Source organism: Mustela lutreola, chromosome 4, assembly GCF_030435805.1.
Source record: "Mustela lutreola isolate mMusLut2 chromosome 4, mMusLut2.pri, whole genome shotgun sequence".
Classification (NCBI taxonomy): Eukaryota; Metazoa; Chordata; class Mammalia; order Carnivora; family Mustelidae; genus Mustela; species Mustela lutreola.
This window is the reverse complement of record NC_081293.1, coordinates 197,406,493-197,428,715: the sequence shown is the minus strand read 5'-3', so window position 1 is coordinate 197,428,715 and position 22,223 is coordinate 197,406,493. Positions and strand designations below refer to the sequence as shown.

General features: G+C 56.1%; 1 protein-coding gene across 3 annotated transcripts in view; it reads left to right on the top strand.

Annotated features, from left to right (window-relative positions):
- PRKAG2 (protein kinase AMP-activated non-catalytic subunit gamma 2) overlaps positions 1 to 22,223 on the top strand; it is a 245,503-nt gene that overhangs the window by 71,188 nt on the left and 152,092 nt on the right. For all 3 annotated transcript variants that reach the window (XM_059172300.1, XM_059172299.1, XM_059172301.1), the window contains exons 2-3: positions 2,853 to 2,924; positions 8,475 to 8,754. In XM_059172300.1, the coding sequence (XP_059028283.1) occupies positions 2,853 to 2,924; positions 8,475 to 8,754 (352 nt within the window). The remainder of the gene's footprint in view (positions 1 to 2,852; positions 2,925 to 8,474; positions 8,755 to 22,223) is intronic.

Sequence of the window (22,223 nt, the reverse complement as noted above, 5' to 3'; positions counted from 1 at the left end):
AGGTTTGAGATGGCCTGAAAGGGGCAAGGCTGAAAGTCTTGGAGAACAAGCCCGAGAGCTGGCGCCTTCTGGGGAAGAAATGGGGGAAAAAAAAATCTATCCTAAGTGGATTTGTATGGAAATACTCAAGGAACCCTGAGTAGCCAAAACAATTTTTGAAAATAATAATAATAAAAAAGAACAAAGTAAGATATTTCATAGTTCCTGATATCAAAACCTATTACAAGTTCATAGTAATTAAAACAGTGTGGTGCTGGCAGGAAGACAGACATAGAGACCAATGGAATAGAATAGAAACCCCCCAAGAAACCATCACATATGTGGCCAAATGATTTGTGAGTAGAGTGCCAAAATCATTCAGTGGGAGAAAGACAGTCTTTCCAGCGCATGGTGTTGGGGACATTATGGACCTGGAGAAGAGTGAGGTTGGACCTACACCTTATACCATACAGGAAAACTAGCTGAGCACAGATCACAGACCTAAACATGAGAGCTGAAACTAAAATAGGCTTGGAAGACGACAGAGGGGAAGAGCTCATGACATTGGATTTGGCCCTGAAGTCTTGATTATGACACCAAAAGCAGATGCAACAAAGTAAAAATAGATCAATGGGACCACCTCAAAATTAAGAACTGTGCCCCCAAAGGACACAATCCACAGAGTGAAAGACAACCTCCAGAAAGGGAGAAAATATTTGCAAATCATGTATCTGATAGAAGGTTAGTGTCCAAAATACAGAAAGAACTCCTACCAACTCAATGACAAGCCGCCTGGGTTAAAAAATGGTCAAAGGGCTTCTTGAACAGATATTTTTCCGAAAAAGCTGCACCAATGGCCAGAAGCTCCTGAAAAGAGGTCCCATATGAAAGATCCCATCAGAGGATCCAAACCATGATGAGGTACCAGCCGACACGCTTCAAGATGGCTCCTATAGAAACAAAACCAGACCCAGAAAGTAGCAAGCATTGGTGAGCATGTGGAGACGTTGGAACCTTGTGCCCTGTTGGTGGGAATGCGAAGCAGGGCCTCTGCTGTGGAGAACGGGCTGGCGGTTCCTCAAGAATATTAAAAATAGGATTCCCATGGGATCCAGAAATTCCGCTTTGGGGTGTTTACCCAAAGAATTGAAAGCAGGATCTCAACGAAATATATGTATACGAATTCATTTGCTAGAGCTGCTATGACAGAGTAGCACAGAGCTGGGTGACTTTCTGTCCTCACCATTCTGGGGGCTCGAAGTCCGAAATCAAGGAGTTGGAAGGGTTGGTGTCTTCTGAGGCCTCTTTCTGACTTGTAGATGGCTATCTTCTGTCTGTGTCTTTATATGGTCTTCCTTCTGTGTTGGTGTCCTAATAATCTCTTCCTCAAGGACAGTAGCCACACTGCATCAGGGCCCACCCATATGACCTCATTTTAACTCAGTGGAGACCCTATCTCCAAAGACAGTCACATTCTGAGGATCTGGGAGTTACAACTTCAATCTATGACTTTGGGCGGTTATGGGGGAGACATACTTCAACACCTATGTTCACAGCAGCTCACCAGGGCTAAGAGGTCGAAGGGACCCAAGTGTCCACTGGTGGTTGAATGAGTAGACAAGATGTGGTGCATCGCTACAATGGAACCAAAAGGAAGGAAACTCTGACCCAGGCTACGTCACAGAGGAACTCTGAAGACATTGTGCTTAAGTAGAATGAATATTCCAGTCACAAAAAAAGCCAGGGGTGCCTGGGTGGCTCAGTGGGTTAAAGCCTCTGCCTTCGGCTCAAGTCATGATTTCAGGGTTCTAGGATCGAGCCCCACATTGGGGTCTCTGCTCAGTGGGGAACCTGCTTCCCGCACCACCCGCCCCCGCCTGCCTCTCTGCCTACTTGTGATCTCTGTCTGTCAAATAAATAAAATCTTAAAAAAAAAAAAAAAAAGCCAAATAGTGCATGATTCCATGTAATTGAGGCAGCGCCTTGTCATGTTCATAGAGACAGAAAGCAGGATGGTGATTGCCGGGCTCTGGGCGAAGGGGATGGGGAGTTGTCTCATGGTGACAGAATTTCTGTTTTGCAAGATGAGAACATTCTGGAGGCAGATGGTGGTGATGATGGCATGGTGGGAACATGCTTACCACTATTAAGCTGTGCGCTTAACATGGTTAAGATGGAAAGCTTTATGTTACGTGCATTTTACCACAATGAAAAGGGAAAAAAAGAAAGGTTAAGAACTCAGGCAAGTTCTCCTACACGCAGCTTCTTTCCAGGCTGTGCAGGAGGTCACCAGGTGAGACCGGGGGAGGAGGAGCAGAGGGACGGGGGAAGTGACCCAAGTTGGACACACACCACTCCTCTTGGCCATGGTGTCACCCGACTTCACTGACCACTCCAGCCCAGCCACCAGCCCCGAGCTCCTCCCCACGAGGCCCTGTCATCTCTCCCGGGAAGACGCGCATCCTGGACTGCTTCCTTGAGGCCCCACGTTCTGTGTCCTGAGATGGGGGCCTGTCCATGAGCCATTCCCAAGGCGCCGAGAAGCCTTTGCTGTCCACTCCTGCTTTCCTCCTGGGGCGCTTTCCTTCCTGCCTCCAGTCCCGACCTCTTCCCCTTGCTCCTCCCTCGGTGATGGGGGGCGCAGTGTAGCCTCATGTTCTAGAAGGGATGCATGCTCAGGTTCTTTGAAGAAGCTAACATGTTGTCACCCCTTGTTTTACTCCCTTTGCATCCACACCCCTCCGTGGTGGTCGGTGCTCGGAGGACTCAGGAAGGGGACATGGTGCGTGCATAGAGCCAGTGCTGCCCCCGGGCAAGGCTGGATGGACACCTGAGGGCCATCCTGTTGACCATATGCTCTCTTTCCTTTCTAGGACCTGAGTTCCTTTGCCATGCCGCTCCTGGATGGAGACCTGGAGAGCTCAGAAAAGCATTCTTCTCGTAAGGTGAGGCCACATTTCTCACAGCTTCTCATGGCTCATCTGAGGTGCCACTGAGGCAAGACTCCCTCAGTGAGAGCCCAGGAAAAATGTCTACCTGCTCAGCCACCTGTGCTCTCACCTGTACATCTACCTGTGCTCCCACCTGCCCATGCACCTGTGCTCCCACTGCTCATCCACCTGTGCTCCTACCTGCTCATCCACCTGTGCTCCTACTTGCACTGCACCTGCTTACCAGTAGTGCACCCACCTCATGCGGCCATGCTCCTCCCACCTGCCAGCTGTCTAATTTGAGAGCCTGCCGGGCTTTGCTCCTTTCTCTTCTTCTCTGTCTGGGTTCAGCCACGGCCCCCTCAGACTCCCCAAAGAAGGCAGAGGAAACATGGAAAATCAACAATAAGCCAAGAGAAGAGGCTAAAAGGATCAGTAAATGGGCAATTTGGAGACAGTCCAAGGCTTTGGCTTGTCCCATCTTGGGCAGGAATCCCTTCCGCCTGCCACACCCCACACCCGTCCTGTTCTAGGCCTTCCTTCCCTTCGGTGTCCACACCACTTTTCCTTGCCTCTCTGTAGCTCATTGCCTCCTCCCCCACCGGCCAGTCAGCAGCTCAACAAGGCTGGTGGCCATCCAGGGTCAGGCAGCCAAGAAGGAGTGTGTATCCCATGAGGCTTGTTGGACCTGGCGAGAAAGGGGAGGTCAAGGCAGCCTGCAGTCAGGACCGAGGGGGCACCCAGAGAGCTGGGTGGCAAGTCCTTCCTGGCCCCATTACCCACGGCCCAGTGAGAGGTGGTGTGGCGAGGGGCCGGCCCCCGGGCTGCCATGAGCCTTGTCTGAGTGGAGATTCAGAACCCCACGATGCTTCAGCTCTGGGTACTGGCAGCCTGGGGTGGCGGCGAGAGTGCCTGTGCTGGGGAAGCTAGCCTGTTCCCTAAGCATTCGAATTGCCCACAATGAAGGCAACGTACTGGGTCAGGCGTGTGGGTTTCCACTGTTCCCAGCTCCCCGTCTGGGTTTCCACTGTTCCCAGCTCCCCGTCCTGAGTGAGCAGGCGGCCCGATGAGCAGTCACTGTGGCCCAGCCCAAGACGGCACTCAGAGGATGCTCTCAGGAAGGAGAAGCAGACCTCCCCGCCCAGCAGGCCAGTCTGAGGCTGCAGGCCGACCTCTTTGTCCCCTCGGGCTGGCCGCGTCCAAGGGTTTGACTCTGAGATGCCCTCCTTCAAGTGAAACCTAAGGCAGGACTGGGCATGCAGTAAAGACCCACGGTGAGGACTGGGGCCTCATCCAGCCCCACCAGCCCCCATTTTGGGGGCTCCCAGAGGGTTCCAGAGCCAAATCACTGTCACAAATGCGTGACTGCAGAGCGGAGAGGGACCTTGGAGGGTTTACTGTATCCTCTGAATGCTGCGGGACACTGGTGATGATGACGTGTGGGACACGGGCCTCCCGTGCCTGTGGCCTCGCAGGAGACGAGGGCGTGACCTCCCAAGAAGGCAGTGAATTGTTCCAGAGGGTCTGGGCGGTGGTGCAGGAGATGGAGGGACCTCCGTGCCCAGTCAGCTGGGAAGGCGCTTCTCCCCGACATAACTAGAGACAGGCCACTGGCTGCGAGTGGACAGGGCGCGGACGCTTGGGATTCCCACTGACCTGTTGCCCGTGGCCTTCCCTTGGCTTCCCCACACGCACCTCTGCCCCATCCCCCTCCCTCCTCCTGACCCTTGAACCTTGGCGGTTCTCCAGTGAATCCCCGTGAGACTCTAGCGACCTGGAATTATATAGATGGAAAGCCGGCCTTTTTGAGAGGCAGAGTTTGGCCACTACCAAGAAGACTCTCCAGACCGCCTCGGAAGGGCCGCGCTCCTCCCCTGCCAAATTCCATCCTTCCTCTTCGCAACCCAGATCACGGTGTCAACACCCCTGTGAAGGGGAACGTGGGTTAGATTCTCGGGCAGCCAGTCCTTTCTGCAGACGTGATGCGGGCGGCCAAGAGGGTGGGAGGTGCCGCTAGGCTCCGCGGGCACAGATGTGTGGGAACAGGCGGGTGCTTGGCGGCCCCTCTGGGTCCCAGGAGCCCATACGAAGGGAGACAGAAGCACCCCTTCACAGGTGCTGCTGATGCCTGCAGGACACCTACCTGGCGTGCCATAATGTCTGTCCATGCGGTCCCCCAGGCCCCTCACTTTACCCCGTCTGTGCTGTCTTTCCCCCTCGAGACGGCAGCTCTTTGTCACACACTGTGCGTCTGTGAGGCGCTTCTGGTCCCCTTGACTCCACACAGCTGAAGCCTGTGGTTCCCAGGCCAGCCCCTCGGGGAAGCTCAATGCCAGGATTTCTAGATCTTTCCACACGACGGGCGTCACTCTGGGTCTGCCAGCATGGCGTGGCATCTGGGCCAGTGGGGAGGGCGTTCTGAGCACCAGGCATCCTGGCCTTTGCCTCAGCGGCCCTCCTGGCAGACGGCCTGACTGCCTGCCCCGCGTTTGCTCCTGCCCAGCAGCACACACCTGGGGGGTCTCTGGGCCCTTTTGTTCATCCAGACACAGGGACTCATCCAGTGACATTTACCGAAGTTCCGTTGGACAGCAGCTTGCTATAGGCACAAGCTGAGGCCCCGTCCCTGGCACCTTCCATTGATGCCCGGATCTGCATCACCCCCACCCAGTGAGCGGAGCAGACGGGGGCGTGCTGGCTCCCACTGCCCAGGAGCACGATTAGGCTCTCACGGTCCGCCCCCATGGGAGAAGGCGGAGCTGGCCATGTCTCCCATTATCTGGCCTTTTTTGGGGAAAGGTCTACTTTCTCTGGGTTCCTCCTCAGTGCCTGACTCATTGGCCTGGAATTCTCAGTACAGAGTGGAATCCCAGGCAGGAGAACCCTAGGCCTCCCCCTGGTTTATCAAACGAGGTTCAGGCTGGCACGCAGAGCCGCCTCCCCCCATGGCAGGCTCCCCGGTGGTGTTTGGCGCCACCCATCCCTGGCGGCCCAAGAAAATGGCTGTTTGCCCTTCCCATTCTGTCTCCTCCTTCTCAGGCCCTGGGTGCCCTCCACCCATCAGCCTGTCCAAAGCCCATCAGCTTTCGGGTTTTCTCTGACTCCACCCCCGACCTCCGTGGGACAGTGTTTCACCCTTTCTTCATGGGCCACGCCTTGCCTGCCATCCCCGTCTTGTCCCCCCGCGCCCGACCCCGAGGCCAGCACCGGCTCGGTGGTTCTGCCTTCTCCCTGCGGAGCTCCCAGCACGGTGCGGAGCGGAGCAAACACGGGGCTCCGCTGTGCGGTTAGCCTTGCAAGTAGCGCCTGAACGGGACTCCGGCCTCTGCCCTCAGACTTGACCTTGACGTCACTGCACGCCTACCAGGCTGCTCCGCCTCTCGGCTGTTTCTGCCGCTCTCGGGACCGATACGGTGTAAAGATTAAGGCCACGGGCCTCGAAGTCCCATGTCACCACTTACCAGCTTTGTGACCTTCACCCTGCGTCCCACTGGCCCCTTCTCCTGGCTTCTGGCTAGTGGTGCTTGGCAAGTGACGGGGAGAGGCTAGCAGATGGTCCGCCCCGAGCAAATCTGACTGTGCCACTCCCTGGCTAAAAAGCCTCAGAGAAGAGTGAGGTTCTTAGGCCGCATGAGGCGTCCTTCCATGATTCAGCCCGGCCTCCCTAACATTCCGCGCATATCAAGCAACTGTTCGTTCCTAATTCATGACAAGGCGTATGGATCAAATACGCATAGACTTACCGTGTCCAGAAATTGTGCCGGGGCTTCCCTGTCGGCGGTCTCCTTAAGCACAGACCCAGTGAGTCGACCTAGTGTCCCCGCTGGACGGAGGAGGACCCTGAAGCTTAAGTCACTCGTCCAGGCTGCCGGATGCTGGGCCGGCTTCCACCTCCGGTCCCTGTGTCCACACTCCTTGCTTGTGCACTGCAGGGTCGTTTCCCACCCTGTGTGCTCTTCCTCCCCCTGCCCCCACCCCCCGTGTCGACAGCCACATCTGTTACCTGGAGAGCTTCTCCTTGGGGTTCAGAAAAACTCCAGAAAGCCTGAGTCCCTTGGGGAGGGAGAGAGTAGCAAGACCCAGAGCGCTAATGACAGGGTTGGAGGGTTAGATGTTTTCTGTATTAAATGGACAAAGAAAAACTTGGCCTCTCTAGGAGGAGAGGTGCTTGCGTGATGCATCTGTTGTGCCCGTCCTCTGGCTTGGAAACTCACCTGCCCAAGGGATTGGGAGCCAGCCGGTGCTCCCCCCACATGGCCACACGGGCCCTCGGGCATAGGGTGAAGAGTTGCAGGGAGAAGTGACTTGTGATTAAGGGTCACCGAAGGGGTCCGCACAAGGGCACAGCCTCTGGAAGGAGCCGCAAGCCCAGTTCGGGGTTCCCTCTGGTGGTGGGAGAGCTCACAGGGGCCCTGGGCCCCCCACTGGCCCCGTGTGGACAGAGCGGCCAGAGCTGCACAGAGGTTGCCTTTGGTCACATGGGCTCACCTGCCTTCATACATCTGTGGCCACCGGCCGAGTGGCCTCCCAGGGTCTCTGTGCTGGCTGCTTCCCTGGCCTGTGTGCCCCAGGAGCCGTGTGGACAAGCTGCTGTTCTTTCCTGCTGTGGGACCAGGAGGGCCCTGAGGTCCTTCCGGCTCCTGTGTTGCAAGTTTGCCGAAGCCACGGCAGGAGCAGAACATGCAGAGCTGGTTCCTGTGCATCAGGGGTGGGCATGACACCTGGTCTTAACAGATGAGGAAACAGGCACAGAGAGAGCCTAAGTGAGTCAGGAGGGCCCAGTGAGGGGTGAGCTGGGATCAGACCCTTCCCCTCGGGCTGCAAGTACCAGTCCCTGCGCCCCCCAGCAGGACACACCTGATGTGCCTCCAAGTCTGTGAGCTGTACGCTTGGGCTTGAAGTTACAGGAAGAGTCCGGACATTTCCCAGACCGTCAAGGTCAAGTCACCCATGGAGTGCGCCCCCGAGGTATTCGGCCTTGTTCACTTGCTTCCTGAGCTCTGTCCGCAACCCCCGTCGTCCCGTGCCACAGCAGCTCGGAGGGGACATCCATGCTTCCAGCGCCAGGTCACGTCGGACCCGAGCCCTGGGCTCACCACGGTTCAGGTCGTAGAGATGCCTGTTTCCTCCTCCGACGAGGGCCAAGAGAACATCGCGTCGGTGTGGTCAGACCTCGAGAGGGATAGTGTCAGAGTGTCAGGATTCGAGAAGTAAAGGCCGGAGGACAGACCCCCAGATGGGATGAAGGGGAAACCCAGGCCTCCAGCCTTTCCTGCCGCCTTTCCCGTCCCAGGAACTTCCTCCGGAGAGCTGGGGCGCAGTCAGTGGGCCTCCGGGTGGCGCGGACGAGCCCCCTTGGGTCCCGTGCTTTCCTCCAGACCATGGGGTGGCCCCCTGTGTTTGCACAAGAGCTCAGGGCTGTTTCTGGGGCTGGGGCCACGGAGGAGCAGCCTCGTGACAGAGAACGTCCAGAGGGGCAGGCACGGGAGGGACCGACTCAGTGCAGGGCTGAGGGCTGAGTGCCTGTGCTCGGAATGACCCGTCTGTCTGTCTGTCTCTCCCCAGGTGGACAGCCCCTGCAGCTCGGGCAGCCCCTCTAAAGGGTTCTTCTCCAGAGGCCCCCAACACCGGCCCTCCAGCCCCGTGTCCGCTCCCGTGAGACCCAAGACCAGCCCTGGCTCTCCCAAAACCGTGTTCCCGTTCTCCTATCAGGAGTCCCCACCCCGCTCCCCCCGCCGCATGAGCTTCAGCGGGATCTTCCGCTCCTCGTCCAAGGATTCTTCTCCCAACTCCAACCCGTCTACCTCCCCCGGGGGCATCAGGTTCTTCTCCCGCTCCAGAAAAAGTAAGACATTGATGCTATTGATTCAGGTGGGTGCTGGGCTGCTGGGGACCTGACCTCCGAGGGCCAGTGGGGCACATGCCATTCGCAGGGGCACCCAGGCCAGCCGGGGGGGGGTGTCGGTGACTTGGTGCCGAGTGCATGCGTCTTGTCTGTCCCCCAAGGACAGCTACATGAAACCTGGGCCCATAGGCTTCCCTGAAATCTGCACCTGCAGCAAGCTAAGCTTCGGCACATTCCCTGGGGCCAGAGGATCCAGACCTTGGTTTGCTCTGCCAGATGTGCTCCTCACTACCTGTGGCGTGGTTTTGTGGGGTTTGAATGGACCTGTTTCTGACAGATCCTGACTTTCTGTTTTGGGTGCTGGGCAGCTGGGGTTGATTTACTGGGGAAACAAGGAAAGGAAGAAAATGTGTGTTTAGGTGAGCACTCTTCACCCTCGTGAGTATCTGTGACTTAAGGACAAAATACTCCCAGTTGAGCACCGTTGATCATACCTGGGAGTGTAACGGACAAGCCGCAAAGTAGACAGAGCGGGTTTCCTCCTTCCCCGTGTCTTAGCACATCTCCCCACGCCGTCTGAGTCTCCATGATGATTAGACAGCTCCTGTTTGGGACGGCAGGAATTTGGGAACCAAACTCACCCTTTGGCGTGCAGTCGGTCGGTCGCCTTCCTTTTTTTCCAGATCGCGTGTTACACTCAGGACCCGCAGGATAAAGCAATACTTGATTGGCACGACCAAGGCACAGAGCACAGATTCAGTGTCCAGGGCTTAGAAGGAAAGGGCGGGGGCTCTCTCTTTCCTTTTCTGTGTAGTGTGGGGTATGGTTGCTGGTACCCCTGACGTCATCCCCCTAACGACTGGCCCTAAGCGTCAATGCACAAAGGTCATGGGTCAGTGTGGCCCTCCAGCCACTGGGTGACATGCCATTGGGAATTAAGTCTACAAGCCCAGTAGGGAGAGGGGAGTGTCCAGGCACTGACAGAGAGTTGAGGCTTCCTTGACCGAGATCGTGAAACTCTCAAATATCCTCTAAGAGGAGGGGATGCTGGGTGGGTCGACGTCAGGACGCCTTGTTTCACTGGTGGCATCACGCCTGTGTTGGTTATAACGGAACTACCTTGTATTAGCCTCCTGGGGCTGCTGTAACAACCGAGTGGTTCGAGCAACAGAAATGTAGACTGTCACAGTTCTGGAGGCCGGAAGTCCAAATTCAAGATGCCACTCGAATGGCAAAGGTGCTTCTCCCTCTGAAGGGTCTCAGGGAGAATCTATTCCACGTCTTTCTCTTGGCTTCTGGTGGTGCCGGTAACCCGTGGTCCCCGTTGCCTTAGAGCAGCGTCACTCCAATCCCTGCCTCTCCCTCCATCTTCGAACGGCATCTTTCCTTCGTGTGTCTGTGCCGTGGGTCTCCGCTCCACTTCTTGTAAGAGCTAGGTCTCGGATTAGCAGACCGTTCTGCTCTAGTATAGTCGCATCTTGTCTTAACGGATTACGTCTGCAGTGTTACCCATTCAAAAAGTTCACATGCTGAGGCTCCCGGAAAGGCATGAGTGGAGAGGACACTGTCTAGGCCAGTCCATGGGTCACATAGGAAAAGCCAAGATGTACGGTTCACGTCAAGGGCTGGGAATGGAGAGGATCTGTGGGTGGAGACGGGCCAGCCTGTGAAGGCCAGGGTCATTTCTGAAGGCGGAAGGGAGCCGCCAAGACACGGAGTCTGGGAGAGTGGTGAGTTGGGTGGTGGTGCTGGGCTGGCCTTGCAGCTCCCTGGGAAGCAGAAGGCCATGCTGCCTTTTTCTGTTTGGCATTTTAAAGGGCTCTTCAATGTTCTTGTTTCCAGGGTCTGTCTTCTAAGATGATATGGAGTATCCATAACTTGTCAAGGCTCTTCTCTACCATCTGGCCAGGCAGCTGTAGACTGAGCTCGGGGAGGCTCTGGTTGGCTCCAGCTGCTTGTGAAAACAAGCATTGATCAGGTGGGGCTGGGCGCTTGGCTTCTGCACAGGAGCTCCCTGGGAGGGGAGGCTCAGACCAGAGTAGGCCGGTCCCAAGACCCATGCTCTTGACCCTGGACCACTGAGCCCAGGAACATGGATATTCCCCAAGTGGAAGCCCATCCTGCCAGGCCCTGTCATTAATGAAGGTCGGTTTCCTGGCGGGAGGGGTGCCCTACTGGGCTGGGAGGAGGGTCACCTGGGCTCCCTGCTGCCTGGTCTGCAGATGTGCTCGCAGGGGGCGTGCTTGCAGAGTGTGCCATCTGCTGCCTTCCCGCCTACTTGAATCAGTTCCTGGATCCAGGGCCCCAGACCGTGTGTTGCTCCCCGCTGCCCCGGTACTGGTTTCGCATGATGGAGCCTGAGAGTAATGTCTCTCATCAGTCTGCGTGGAGGGTCTTTATGAGAAACAGCCCGTGAGACCCACGGTGTCCCCTGGAAGAGCATCGCAAAGATGTCGTTCGTTCCCCAAGGCCCCTGGGAGACATTTCCTGTCCAGCCTTGGTGCTGAGAAGAGCTGAGCTTGCGAGCGATCGGGTTTTTTGGTCTGTGATGGACACTGACCGTGTAACAGCTCTGTGGCCTGCTGGACGTCTCAGAGCTGCCTCTGTACGAGGGGCGTAAAGCGGGCTTCTCTAGCCTCATTTCTGAATCGAATTTTGGTCCCCATCCTTCTTTCATACCACTTTAAAAAAAAAAAAACAAGGAAAACAACTCATTGGAAGGATTTGGGGGTATTTATAGAATTCAAAGAAGAGCTGACTGCTGGGGACTCAGGAAGGAAGGGGACCGGGCTGGCTGTGGGGGCCTTGGCAGCGAGAGTGCGCGGATCTTTCCATGAGATCCAGAGACTTCATTGTCTCTGTGTCTCTCCTCTTGCCACGCGGAAGTCATTATAGGATACCTGATTCGCCCAGTTAGGGTCTCTGAACCGGCTGGTTGTGGGGGGAGGGGCAGATCCTGCAGCAAGACTAGAATGACCCATGACCCACCCCCCCACCCCACCCCAGACATGGGCAGGAAGTTCCCAGAGAAGAGCCCAACAGGCAGCTCTCACACTCTACTCTCCCAGTGCCCGGCATGCGGGCGGGTACACAGCGTCCCTTTGGGGGCTCCATCCCGTCACTCTATGTACACTTGTAAGTGTGCACACCACTCCCTCCGTAGGCGGCAACCCTGCGTTGTGTCCGACCAGCACAAGGAAGGATGTTTTCCAAGTCCTGCCTCTCGAGGCCAGGCCCATTTCTCCTGGAGTTCTGGCTGCAGCCTGTCTTTCTATCGGGTGACTTAGGCCCCACAGGGCGGACCTAGAATCTGAAGGTTCAGCAGCTCCCCGGGTGGCACGGATGTGTAGTCGAGCTTGACGAGCACCGTCATCAAGGATCAGGGCAAAGGAAGGAGGAGGAGAGAAGTCATGAGCGCGGTCCTCTTCAAAGAGGACATAAAAAACGAAAAGGAGATAATTCAGTCTTCAGACGCTCTGAGAACAAGAAAGGGAATGCGGGTGGGAGCTACGGATCCCGATGCCACATCTGGCCTTGGGACCAGCGATTCCCAGGTTGGCTGGTGTTTGTGGCCCAGGGAAGAGAACCAAATCTTGCTTCTAGAAGGATCCATCCCATGGAGGACCTGCTAGTGAGGCACGGCTGCTACCTCCCACTCCCTCTGCTCTGCTGATCCAGTGGCGTGTGGATTTGAGGCATGTCTTGGGGACTCTGGGTTTTTATCATACTCCCTCCAGCCCTACTGTAGCCCCAAACATAATTCTCATGATGGTCAAGGTCTAATCCCACCCAAAACAATCATCCACTCTTCTGCCCCATCTTCTAATAACAGTGGTGGGCAAACCAGAGTCCGGGGACAAAATCTGACTGGCCACCTGTTGTTACAAATAAAGCTCTGTTGAAAACAGTCACGCCTGTTTGGCTCTTTGGACTGTGACTGCCGTCATGCTGCAGCCGTAGGATCTGGTCCGCAGAGTCTGAAGTGTTTGGACCGAGCTACCGTCTAGTAGCTCCAGAAGTCCAAAGCAGTCATGCGGCAGGAGAAGCTTCCAGAAGGGTGAAGCTTTATCTTCAAAGGGGTTTCTAGAACTGAATCTTGCCTTTGGAGACGAGTGAAAGAAAGCCCGGTCAATATGTTCATGAACTCAAATAATAAGATTGAAGTTTTTTAAAATAATAAAATAATTTTGCACAGTCAGCAAGGACCTCAAGAGTGGCTTCGTGTCATGTCACTAAACTTCGCTTTCTAATTGTTGTCATTACAAATATTACGCCTAACAATCACAAATAACGACAAATGCTTTACCCTGTCTCCTGAGTGCGTCCTACCTGACAATTACTTTAGTCCTTGTGTAAGACTCTATAAAGTGACTTTTTACCATTTTTATCAGAATAAAAACTGAGCCACAGAGAGGGTACGTCATGGAGCGAAGGCCCACACAGCTGGTACGTGGTAGAACCAAGATTTGAACTCAGGTGGTCTGAGTTGAACTCCCCAATCTACTTTTTTTTTTTTTTAATGAATAGGTACAAATAATTTCTCATTCTTTTTTTTTTTTTTAAAGATTTTATTTATTTATTTATTTGACAGAGAGTTCACAGTAGACAGATAGGCAGGCAGAGAGAGAGAGGAGGAAGCAGGCTCCCTGCTGAGCAGAGATCCCCATGTGGGACTCGATCCCAGGATCCTGAGATCATGACATGAGCCGAAGGCAGCGGCTTAACCCACTGAGCCACCCAGGCGCCCCACAATCTACTTTTAACCCAGAGGCGAAGACTCTGCTGGAAGGAGAAGATTTTAGGAATCTCTAAGCCAATAGTCGGACAACAGGCAGCCATTTAGAAGAGAGGAAAAGAGAAGGGTTTCCTTGGAGATTCCTTACACCAAAATAATTTCCATCTGGAGCAAAACTGTATGTTATTCACATGTCCCCCAAAATGGAAAAATATAGTCTTGGGGTGTCAGGCCTTTCTTTTGTAAAGGGTGAAAAAATGGGTTTGTAAACGCGAGTGAACATCACACCTTTCTCACCATCGCTGGAAGTCGGTAGGTTGGATGCTCAGAGCATCCGGATGGTGGTCTGGGTAGAGAAGAGCTGGGGGGTCTGTCTGAGAGAAGGTAGGGCGCATTCAAGGGAGAAGTGCGTACATCCGTGACGGGTGGTCCGATGAGTGAAGTCCAGGCTCCAGAAGGTGCGTCTGAGTCGGGCAGGACGTGGGAGTTCTGGTAGTGAGACCAGAGACTGCAGCCCAGTCACGGTGCTGGGTCGGACGGAAGAGAGGAAGGACACAGGTACAGGGGGTTCCCGTGTTCAGGGAAGACCACCGCACCCCCGGCTCCCACCTGCCTCTTCACGCCACCTCTTCGGCAGGGCCTTCCTCTGGGGCCTGCACAAAATCAGCACATTCTGCACATTACATGCTTCTTCTCCACAGCGAGTGCTGTGAACGGACTGGTTCCCTTGGCTGCCTTTCCCAGAGGAATGTAAGCTCTCCGAGCGGAGGGGCTCTTCGGTCCTAGGCTCCTTTCTCAGCGTCTTGATCAGCGCCTGGCACTAGCGGGCGTCCAGCAACCCCAGTACCCTCCGTCCACCCCTGAGTCCACCCATGTGCTTAGCTCTCAGGCTCGGGCTCGGGCTCCTTCTGAATGTGGGGCGTTGGCCGTGTTCACCGAGAAGTAAGCACGACTCTCTCGGCAACGATAAAGGACAGACAAGACGATGCACCGCGTCAGAATAAACGCTTCAGAAACACAGACACGAACAGAAGCAGAAGCTCCCTCTCCACCAAAGGCAGGAGGTCTCCCTCTCACCTTCGCACAAAAGAGAGCTTGCCGCTAAAACCGAATTCCTGCTCCTGGCAGCCCACCAGCTGCTCCACACAGTCGTGGACACCGACCCACCCATCGGGCCTCGCCCTCCGCCTCCCGGGAAGGTTGAGGTCGGATCCCAGCCCTGCCTCCGTGAGGGAGGAAGTTGCCGACCCACCAGCCTGCAGCTGCTTTCTCTGCTGCCGGTCCCGGCCGGCGGCTTCACAGAGGTGACCTTCCCACAGGCCCCGGTGAGTGGAACTTGCGTCTGAAATTGCTGTTTATTAGAGTTCCTGGTGGTACGTGAATCTCCTGCAGGCTCTGGACATGACCACCCGTGTTAGGAAGGCCCTGAATCCGGCGGCAAATCCACGGGCAGCAGCAGGCGTGCGGGCCAGAGAAATGGGGCTCATGTAGGAATTAAGGTCAAGTTACCAGGCAAGGGCTCGGTGGAGAATCAGATGAGATAAACCCTCTATTTCAGGTAGATTGCTAAAATAGAGGTAGATTTTTAAAATCTCTCTGTAGTGGGAGGATTATTAAAAAGTACCAGTTCATTTTAGTCCTTACAATAATTTCTGTGGGTTTATCTGTGTCCCCACAAAAGAGACAGTTTGAGGTCCTAACCCCCCCCAAAATCCCTGAATGTGACCTTATTGAAATAAAGCTGCTATGGATGTAACGAGTTAAGAAAAAGTCATCCTAGAGGTGGTGGGGGCCACGTCCGACATAATTCGTGTTTTGTAAGAAGAGGGGGACACGGTGGGAGGAAGGCCGAGATGGGGGAGATGTGTCTCGAGCCGAGGAGCCCCAGGGGTTGCCAGAGGCACCAGAAGCTGAAAAGCCAAGGAAAGATCCCCCCCAGGTTCAGAGGCCGTGGGGACCTGCCGGCCTTCATTTCAGACTCCTGACCCACACGCTGTGATTTTCTGTGTCGCTGTGACCCTTCCAGGGGACAGCGATGCCATTTCACAGATAGGAAACAGGTGTTCGTGTCACGTTTGGCTCGTGATCTGTACATCACAGGAACACTTTTGTGTGTGTGGGGGGGGGTGTTACCACAGGGCTCAGATGCCCTCACTCTGGGGAGGAAGGAGGCCGGTTCTGAGGCCAGTTCCTTGTGGGTGATTGTCAGGAGAGCCGTTTCAGCAGCGGGAAAGGGAAGGAGAGCGTGTGACCTGGCCAAGGACCGAGTTGGAGATATCTTGTGAGTCCGAAGGGAAGGGGACATGTGAGCTGGAAGGGAAGGGGAGTGAAGGGTGGCCACGCCCGGTGCCCAGTCGTGGCGCGAGCTCCTCTGCTTCTCCCAGCCCCTCCCTGAAGCTGGGTTGGGCCCACAGTGCTGGGGCCAGATCTAGGTCCTCGGTGGGGAGAGCAGCCCAGAGCCAGCTGCCTCCCCGTGGGGACTGGTGACCTGACCAAAAGAAACCTGTTTTATGTCGAACCACTGAGAACCTGGGGCTTATTTCTTGCCGTAGCCTTGCTGAGCCTATCCTGGCAAAGCAAGGTAGACTAGTAGAAATGGATGGATTGGGGCTCAAGGAAGTTTTGAGTCGGTCTGTTTGCCTCAAGATAGGAGAGATGAACACATTCTCAGGCCGGGAAGCAAGCAGCTGATGGGGGGACTCCTGAAACACACAGACGGGTCCTGAGGGGCGGGGACACGAGCCTGCGTCCATCTCTGGTGGTGGTTTCTGTTCTCCCTTAGACTGCTGGGTTTTTGCTCTGGGGACACCTGTTTGTCCTCATGGCCCCAACAAGGCTGCCTGCCCCGTCAGAGCTGCCATTACTCAGCGTCAGCCCTCTGGGCCTCTCTGGGTTGTTCCGGGCTTGGCACCGCTAGTGTGTGGATGTCCCTTTGGCACCATGAAGGCCACACCATTCAGCAGCGCGCTTTTTGTGCAGACTCAAGTTCAGATCTACACCCGGAGCCTGCATGTGCCCCACGGCACCCCTGCAAGACAGCTGCTTATCCTGGATTCAGGGGCCCTGCACAGGGTTGCCAAGCTCAGGGGTGGCATTGGTGCATGTGAGCTGGTCGGCCCCGAACACGGTTGGGTGCTAAGCAAGGTTTGACCCGTCCCTTTCCTGAGGACACCTGGATTGTTCTCCTCAGAACCCATTGGCCCCTCTGACCTCACTGAGTTTAGTCTACCTCTCAGTGGTGGCTCCTTTGTGGGGCCCTGAGGAGCTGCCACAGTTCTTCCCTCTGCCTATTTGGTCCTTAAACATACACATATATTTGAGAGCATCTGCACGCATCTGTGTAAACACCGTCAGATAGCTAAGCCCCCTTCAGCCATTAGACACAGTCTTCGAAATGTTTTTCTGCCTATCGCTGAGATCATCTCCAGCTCTGGAGACACAGACAGGCGGCCATGATGCTCTTGGCTCCTGTGTGCAGCCCCTTTCTCGTATCTTTTCTGCCCACCCTCCCCACCAGTCCCTCTCCCTCCTTCTCCTTACCAGGTGTTGGCGGACTCTGACAACCCATGTGACGAGTGCTCCCCCTTTCTTCATAACAGAGCCTGGTTTTATTCAGGATCCAGGCCAGGGCAGGACTTATCACTGGTCTAGTTCGGTTGGAATTAGCCCTTTCCCATTTGGGGAAATGTCTGGTTTCGGGATTACTGGCCTTGAGGTGAACCAGGGACCTATGTCTTGCCAACAAAATATAAGGAGAACTCTTCAAAGGATCAAAAAGTCATCTCCCCCAACAAAAAGAGATACATGAGGACTAACTCCTTGTCCTTACTTGGACTGTGGTGTGAGGATGTGGTTTCCAGAGCTATGGTGGCCATCTTGTGACCATGGCCCCCATGCAAGATGGCGGAACAGGAAGGTGGGCGTGGAATCCTCACGGTGGTGTGCGTCACAGAGCTCAGTGTTCTAGGTAATAGACGTCCCTGTTGTTCAGTCTCTTTTAAGTTGTATTTTTCTGTTACATTTCATTAAAGGATCCCGGCTGATACACATTTCTTGACAGAGGTGAGATTCGTCCAGATTGGGCTGGAGGGGCTAATCGGGAATATTCCAGATGGAGGGCTGGGAGAGGGAGGAGAACTGGAGCACAGACTGCCTTGGGTTTTCCTCCTGTGCTATGGAGAAAAACAGAGCAGGTTACAAGGGCCCATGGGGGGGTGGGGTGCTGTTTTGTGCAGGAAGGTGAGGGGAGAAGCAGTCCTGTAAGGGGACCGTGACGGCTTGAGACAGAGGGAAAACGCAGTGCGGACTAGCAAAAGCCTCACTATATGTGTCTGTTCCCAGCCTTTTTTCCTCCCAAAGTCGAAGTCGACGTCAGTAAGCAGGTGAGCGAGCTCATCAGGTAGACTTTTGGCAAGGTCTGATTTTTAGGTCTGAGTTCTGCCTTCTGTAAATTCATCTTCTCTGCGAACCCCTCCTTCCACCCTTTCCTTTAAAAAGAAAAGTTTACTTTTGACAAGTTCCTCCATAGCGATGGATGCCTGCAGCGGCTCTGAAGGGCTGGCCTCCTCGCCCACAGCCCGAGTCCCAGGGCAGCTGGTCCGCCTGCCACCACAGCAGAACAAAGTCTGTCTGTATGAATCTCTCCCACATTCAAGACGAGATGGGCTTAATAGGTGCCCTCCTTTTGCCTCTGTATCCCGAATGCTCCTTTGAACCTGGTTTCCAGAGAAAAATGTGGGGGTGGTTTCCCGGCTTTGTGGCCAAGTGACCACGAGGGGGCGATAGAGCCCCGCGTGCTGAGCCTTCTGCCCCGGCAGGTGGGCCTGGAGCCAGCACTGTCCGGGCCTGGTTCTCCCGGCGGGGACGTCCACCTTCCAGTGCGCCTGATGTTACCGTGCAGACGGGTGGACCTCACACCTGACCAGCCCCGCCGGGGCTTTGAAAGTGGGGGGCGGGGGTCTTCTCACATTGACTTCATCTGTTCGGTCAGTGTTTAAAGAGAATCTGCCGCACCCTGGGGACACAGGCAGGACGAGGGAGTTCCTGCCCTGGCGGGGGTTACCGTCTAGGGAGGAGAGAGCGGGAGCCGTATGTGTCGTGCGTCCAGCCATGTTGCATGGTACCGAGAATAACGGGGAGAGGGTGAGGGTTGGACGGTGCTGCTCTGGGCTGGACGGCGGAGGGGGGCTCTGAGCGGGTTTGGGACGGAGCCAGGCGATGGGGGGGTGGCGGCCGAGCCCAGCAGCGGGAGGAGCGGTGCGAATGTCCCCGGCAGGGGCAAGCGCTGTCTGGCTAGGACTGAGTGGGGAGGGAGAGGGCAGGGCGGTCAGAGAGGTGGGCGAGGCCTTGCAGGCCAGGCCCGGATCCCGGGTTTGCACGGGGTGATCCTTGCATGGGGTGATCCGCGAGCCCATCAGCACCTGTGGCTGAGGGTATGTCTTGCACTCGGGAGGACTGGGTTGGCTACTGGGCAGGGAGAGTGGGGGACCCGCTGGGGGCCGTTGGAATAGACCCGGAGATCAGTTCTGGGGACCTCCGGCCTCCCTGGAGACCTCCTGGAGCGCTGCCACCTCCAGAAAGCCTTCCCTGATTGTGCTTGCCACGAGCAGCTCCCAGAGCTCTGAAGTCTCAGTGTGGCTTTCCGTGTCTGCGCCATCTGGGTTCCCTTGTGGTACGCGTCTGCTACCTTCGGTCTGTGGGGCGATCGTGTGTATGATGTTTCTCGTGCTTGCCTCTTCCCCACGCGTTCCCGGCCCCCTCCCGGCCCCCATGCCACTTAGCGCCTTAAGCAACATGGCCCCTGAGGCCTCAGGTTGTCGCCCTCCCAGAGAAGAGCTCAGGCTTACGGGCCGAGAGTGCTCTCCGGTGAGCGGGTGTGTCTGGGGAGATCATGAAGGCTGTGGCAACCTGCAGGGAAAGGGCTGCCCTCCCCACTCCGTGAAGAGGCAAAGCCATCTGGGGGGACCTGGAGCTCCCTTTCCTGTCCTGTTCCTCTCGTGAGCTCCCGGCTCTGAGAGCTCCGGCACCTTATCCTTTCGCCCACCCTCAGACCAAAACTAACTTTGGGAAGGGTCTGACAGAAGTGTTCAGACTAAGGTGGGCATGATAGGAGTTAAAGGTTACGTATTTCTCGGGTTGTTGACACATTTAGCCTGTAACTGAGGGGGAATTTCTTGCACCAAAACCGGACTTTTTTGGAAGCAGTTGTCTTCCCAGAGCCCTAAGGCTGTGCAGGGATGGCTCTCGGCGACTTGCATAGGGTGGCATTTTGCCAGCTGTACCCGCCTCCCCACCGAGCTAAGAAATGGTATCTTGTCCTACGTGGACAGCCGGTCACACCAAGTGACCACTACCGACAGAAGTCAGCCCTGCCAGGCACTAGAACATTATCTTGGTCCCGTTAGAAAAAAGCATTGAAAATCGCTGACGTGGACAGCCACCTACTCTGATTACACTGACGGCTACTCAAGGTCATGACCACAGTATCTGCAGGAAGGGCTAAGAGGAGAAGGTGGTGGACGGATCCTGGCACCCGGGGAGTTTGCATCAGCCTGGTGGGAGGAACTTACAGCTCGGGGACCATGACGAGGCCAGCAGCCTCATCACGGAGTGGTTTGGAATGTCTTTGACTGCAGACCCCAGCCAGAGACCCTTTTTATGCTATAACACAGCACACACGCACTTACGATAGAAAGCCATTTCTCAGGAAACAGTACTGACCCTGGCCTGTGTGTTCTATTTCCAGGGCGAAGGCTCGGTTCTAAAAGCAAGCTCTCTCTGCCCCACACAGCTGGTCTCCTGGTGAGGCGGGGCTGCGGGGGGGCATTCTGGAAGACACCGCCGTAGATGGCCATAACCCGCAGGATGGTGCGGAATGCCTGCGCAGGGAGTCCGGCCAGGAACATTTAGGGCACGAGGATCAGTGGGGTGGAAGGAAGCGCGGGGGTTTGGCCAGAGGTGTGCAATGCTAGACGTTCGAACTTTCTGTTTCTAAGACCGGCTCACCACTGAGACCGAGGTCACAGGCACTTTGAACACCCAAAATAAATGTCGTGTTCTGTCCGTACGTAAACGCCGAAATCCCACCACGGATGACTGTCCTGGAGCAGGTCATTTATAGCCCCGTGCTTCAGACCAGCCCCTCGTCCGCGGACCTGGATCAAAGGATGCCATGACAGCCGCTTGAAATTCACAGGAGCGTTCCAGAGAAGTTTGTTTAACTTGGAAACCTCCTGGCCCTTTCACACCATGTCTGTCTTGGATCACAGACAGCTCCTCCTTTCTCTCCCGGCAACTCGAGTTTATTTTTCAAATAAAAGTTTGTTTTCCGTAAAATGCCAGAGGTTTTGTACTGTGTGCAGAGAAATGAACTTTAATTTAGAGCCTCAAGTCTCTGATTCACATGCCAAGGGCTTCCCGGTGCCGAGAAGCTCCCTGCCCGGGCGTGCGTGCGGAGCCGGCCAGGCCCAGGCGGCCCTCCAGCCTGCGAGCGCCCGGGGTCTGCTGCGCCCGCGCGGGGAGAGCGCCCAGACAGTGACTTGTGTCCCCCAGGCCGTGGGTCTGGACCTCGAGGTTGGTGTCTTTGCGGTACATTGGTGTCTGTTGGTGTCTGTGCTGAGCATTTTCGGGAATCTGTTGACATTACATGTCCCTCAGGGTCCCTGCGTATTTGCCATGGGGCCCTGCAGGGCTGTGTGGTTGTAAAGGTGAGTAGGAGAGGGGAGGGGAGGAGGGCAGCCCGGGGCGGGACGCGCAGGCATGACCTGTGGGAGCTGGGACTGGGGGCCCGGAGGGGATGCACCCACAGCCAGACCTGCCACCCAAGGCCCCTCCTGTGCCCTAGCTGGAAGTCAGCCAAGAGGGGACCTGGGGCCTCACGGCTGCAGGGGCAGCATGCTGTGTGCCCAGCAGATGGGGCCGGGGACCCACCAGGAATGCGGGTGAGGACCCACAGTGAGGTGCCAGCGCTGAGGGACGGCCCGCTCTGCTGATGCATCCAGGCGCACCCCTGTAGCACTGGGGTGACAGCAAGCTGAGAGGTTCTCAAGGGAAGCTCTGTGACGCCTCCACTGAAAGGAGTCAACTCTAGGATGCCCTTGATGTGTGGTCTAGCCGCCACTTCCCCGTGTGCAGATCCCCGAGTTTGCCGATTGCTTGCAGGGCATCCTTTGCGGGGCTGGTTTTGCACCTCGCTCTCAGAGCGGGTCCCGGGACCTGTGCGGCTGGTGTCCATGCCGCAGCAGCGAGAGGCCCAGGAGGCAGAGGGCGGCTCAGCCAGCCATCCGCACACAGCCTTTCCTAGACGCTGAGGGTACGCAGTGAGCAGGGAAATTTTGCCCTGCAACACGCTGGAAGGGGCTCTAAAACTCTCCCTTCCCAGCCACGCTCTCTGACAGACAGACACTGGCTTCTCCCCGCCCCGACCCCAACCAGACGGTTCTCACCTTTTTCACAGTCTCCCAGATTCCCGCTGCCCCTCTCGCCCCTGCCTCTGGCTCCTGAGACCTGACTTCCTCTCCTTCCACACATTTTCTTCTCACACGGCAGCTCGTCCTTCAGACTCTCTGTCTGTGTGGCCCTCTTCCTGCCCGGGTTGGACGCAGGGAAGCTCCCGGAGGCCCAGGAGCACAGACAGGGCCCTCATCACGGGGTTAGGCAGGGCCCGTGTCAGGTGGAGTCTGGGCGGGCTCTTCCCGACACGGGTGGGAACACCAAGGACTGTCCCTCCGCTGCT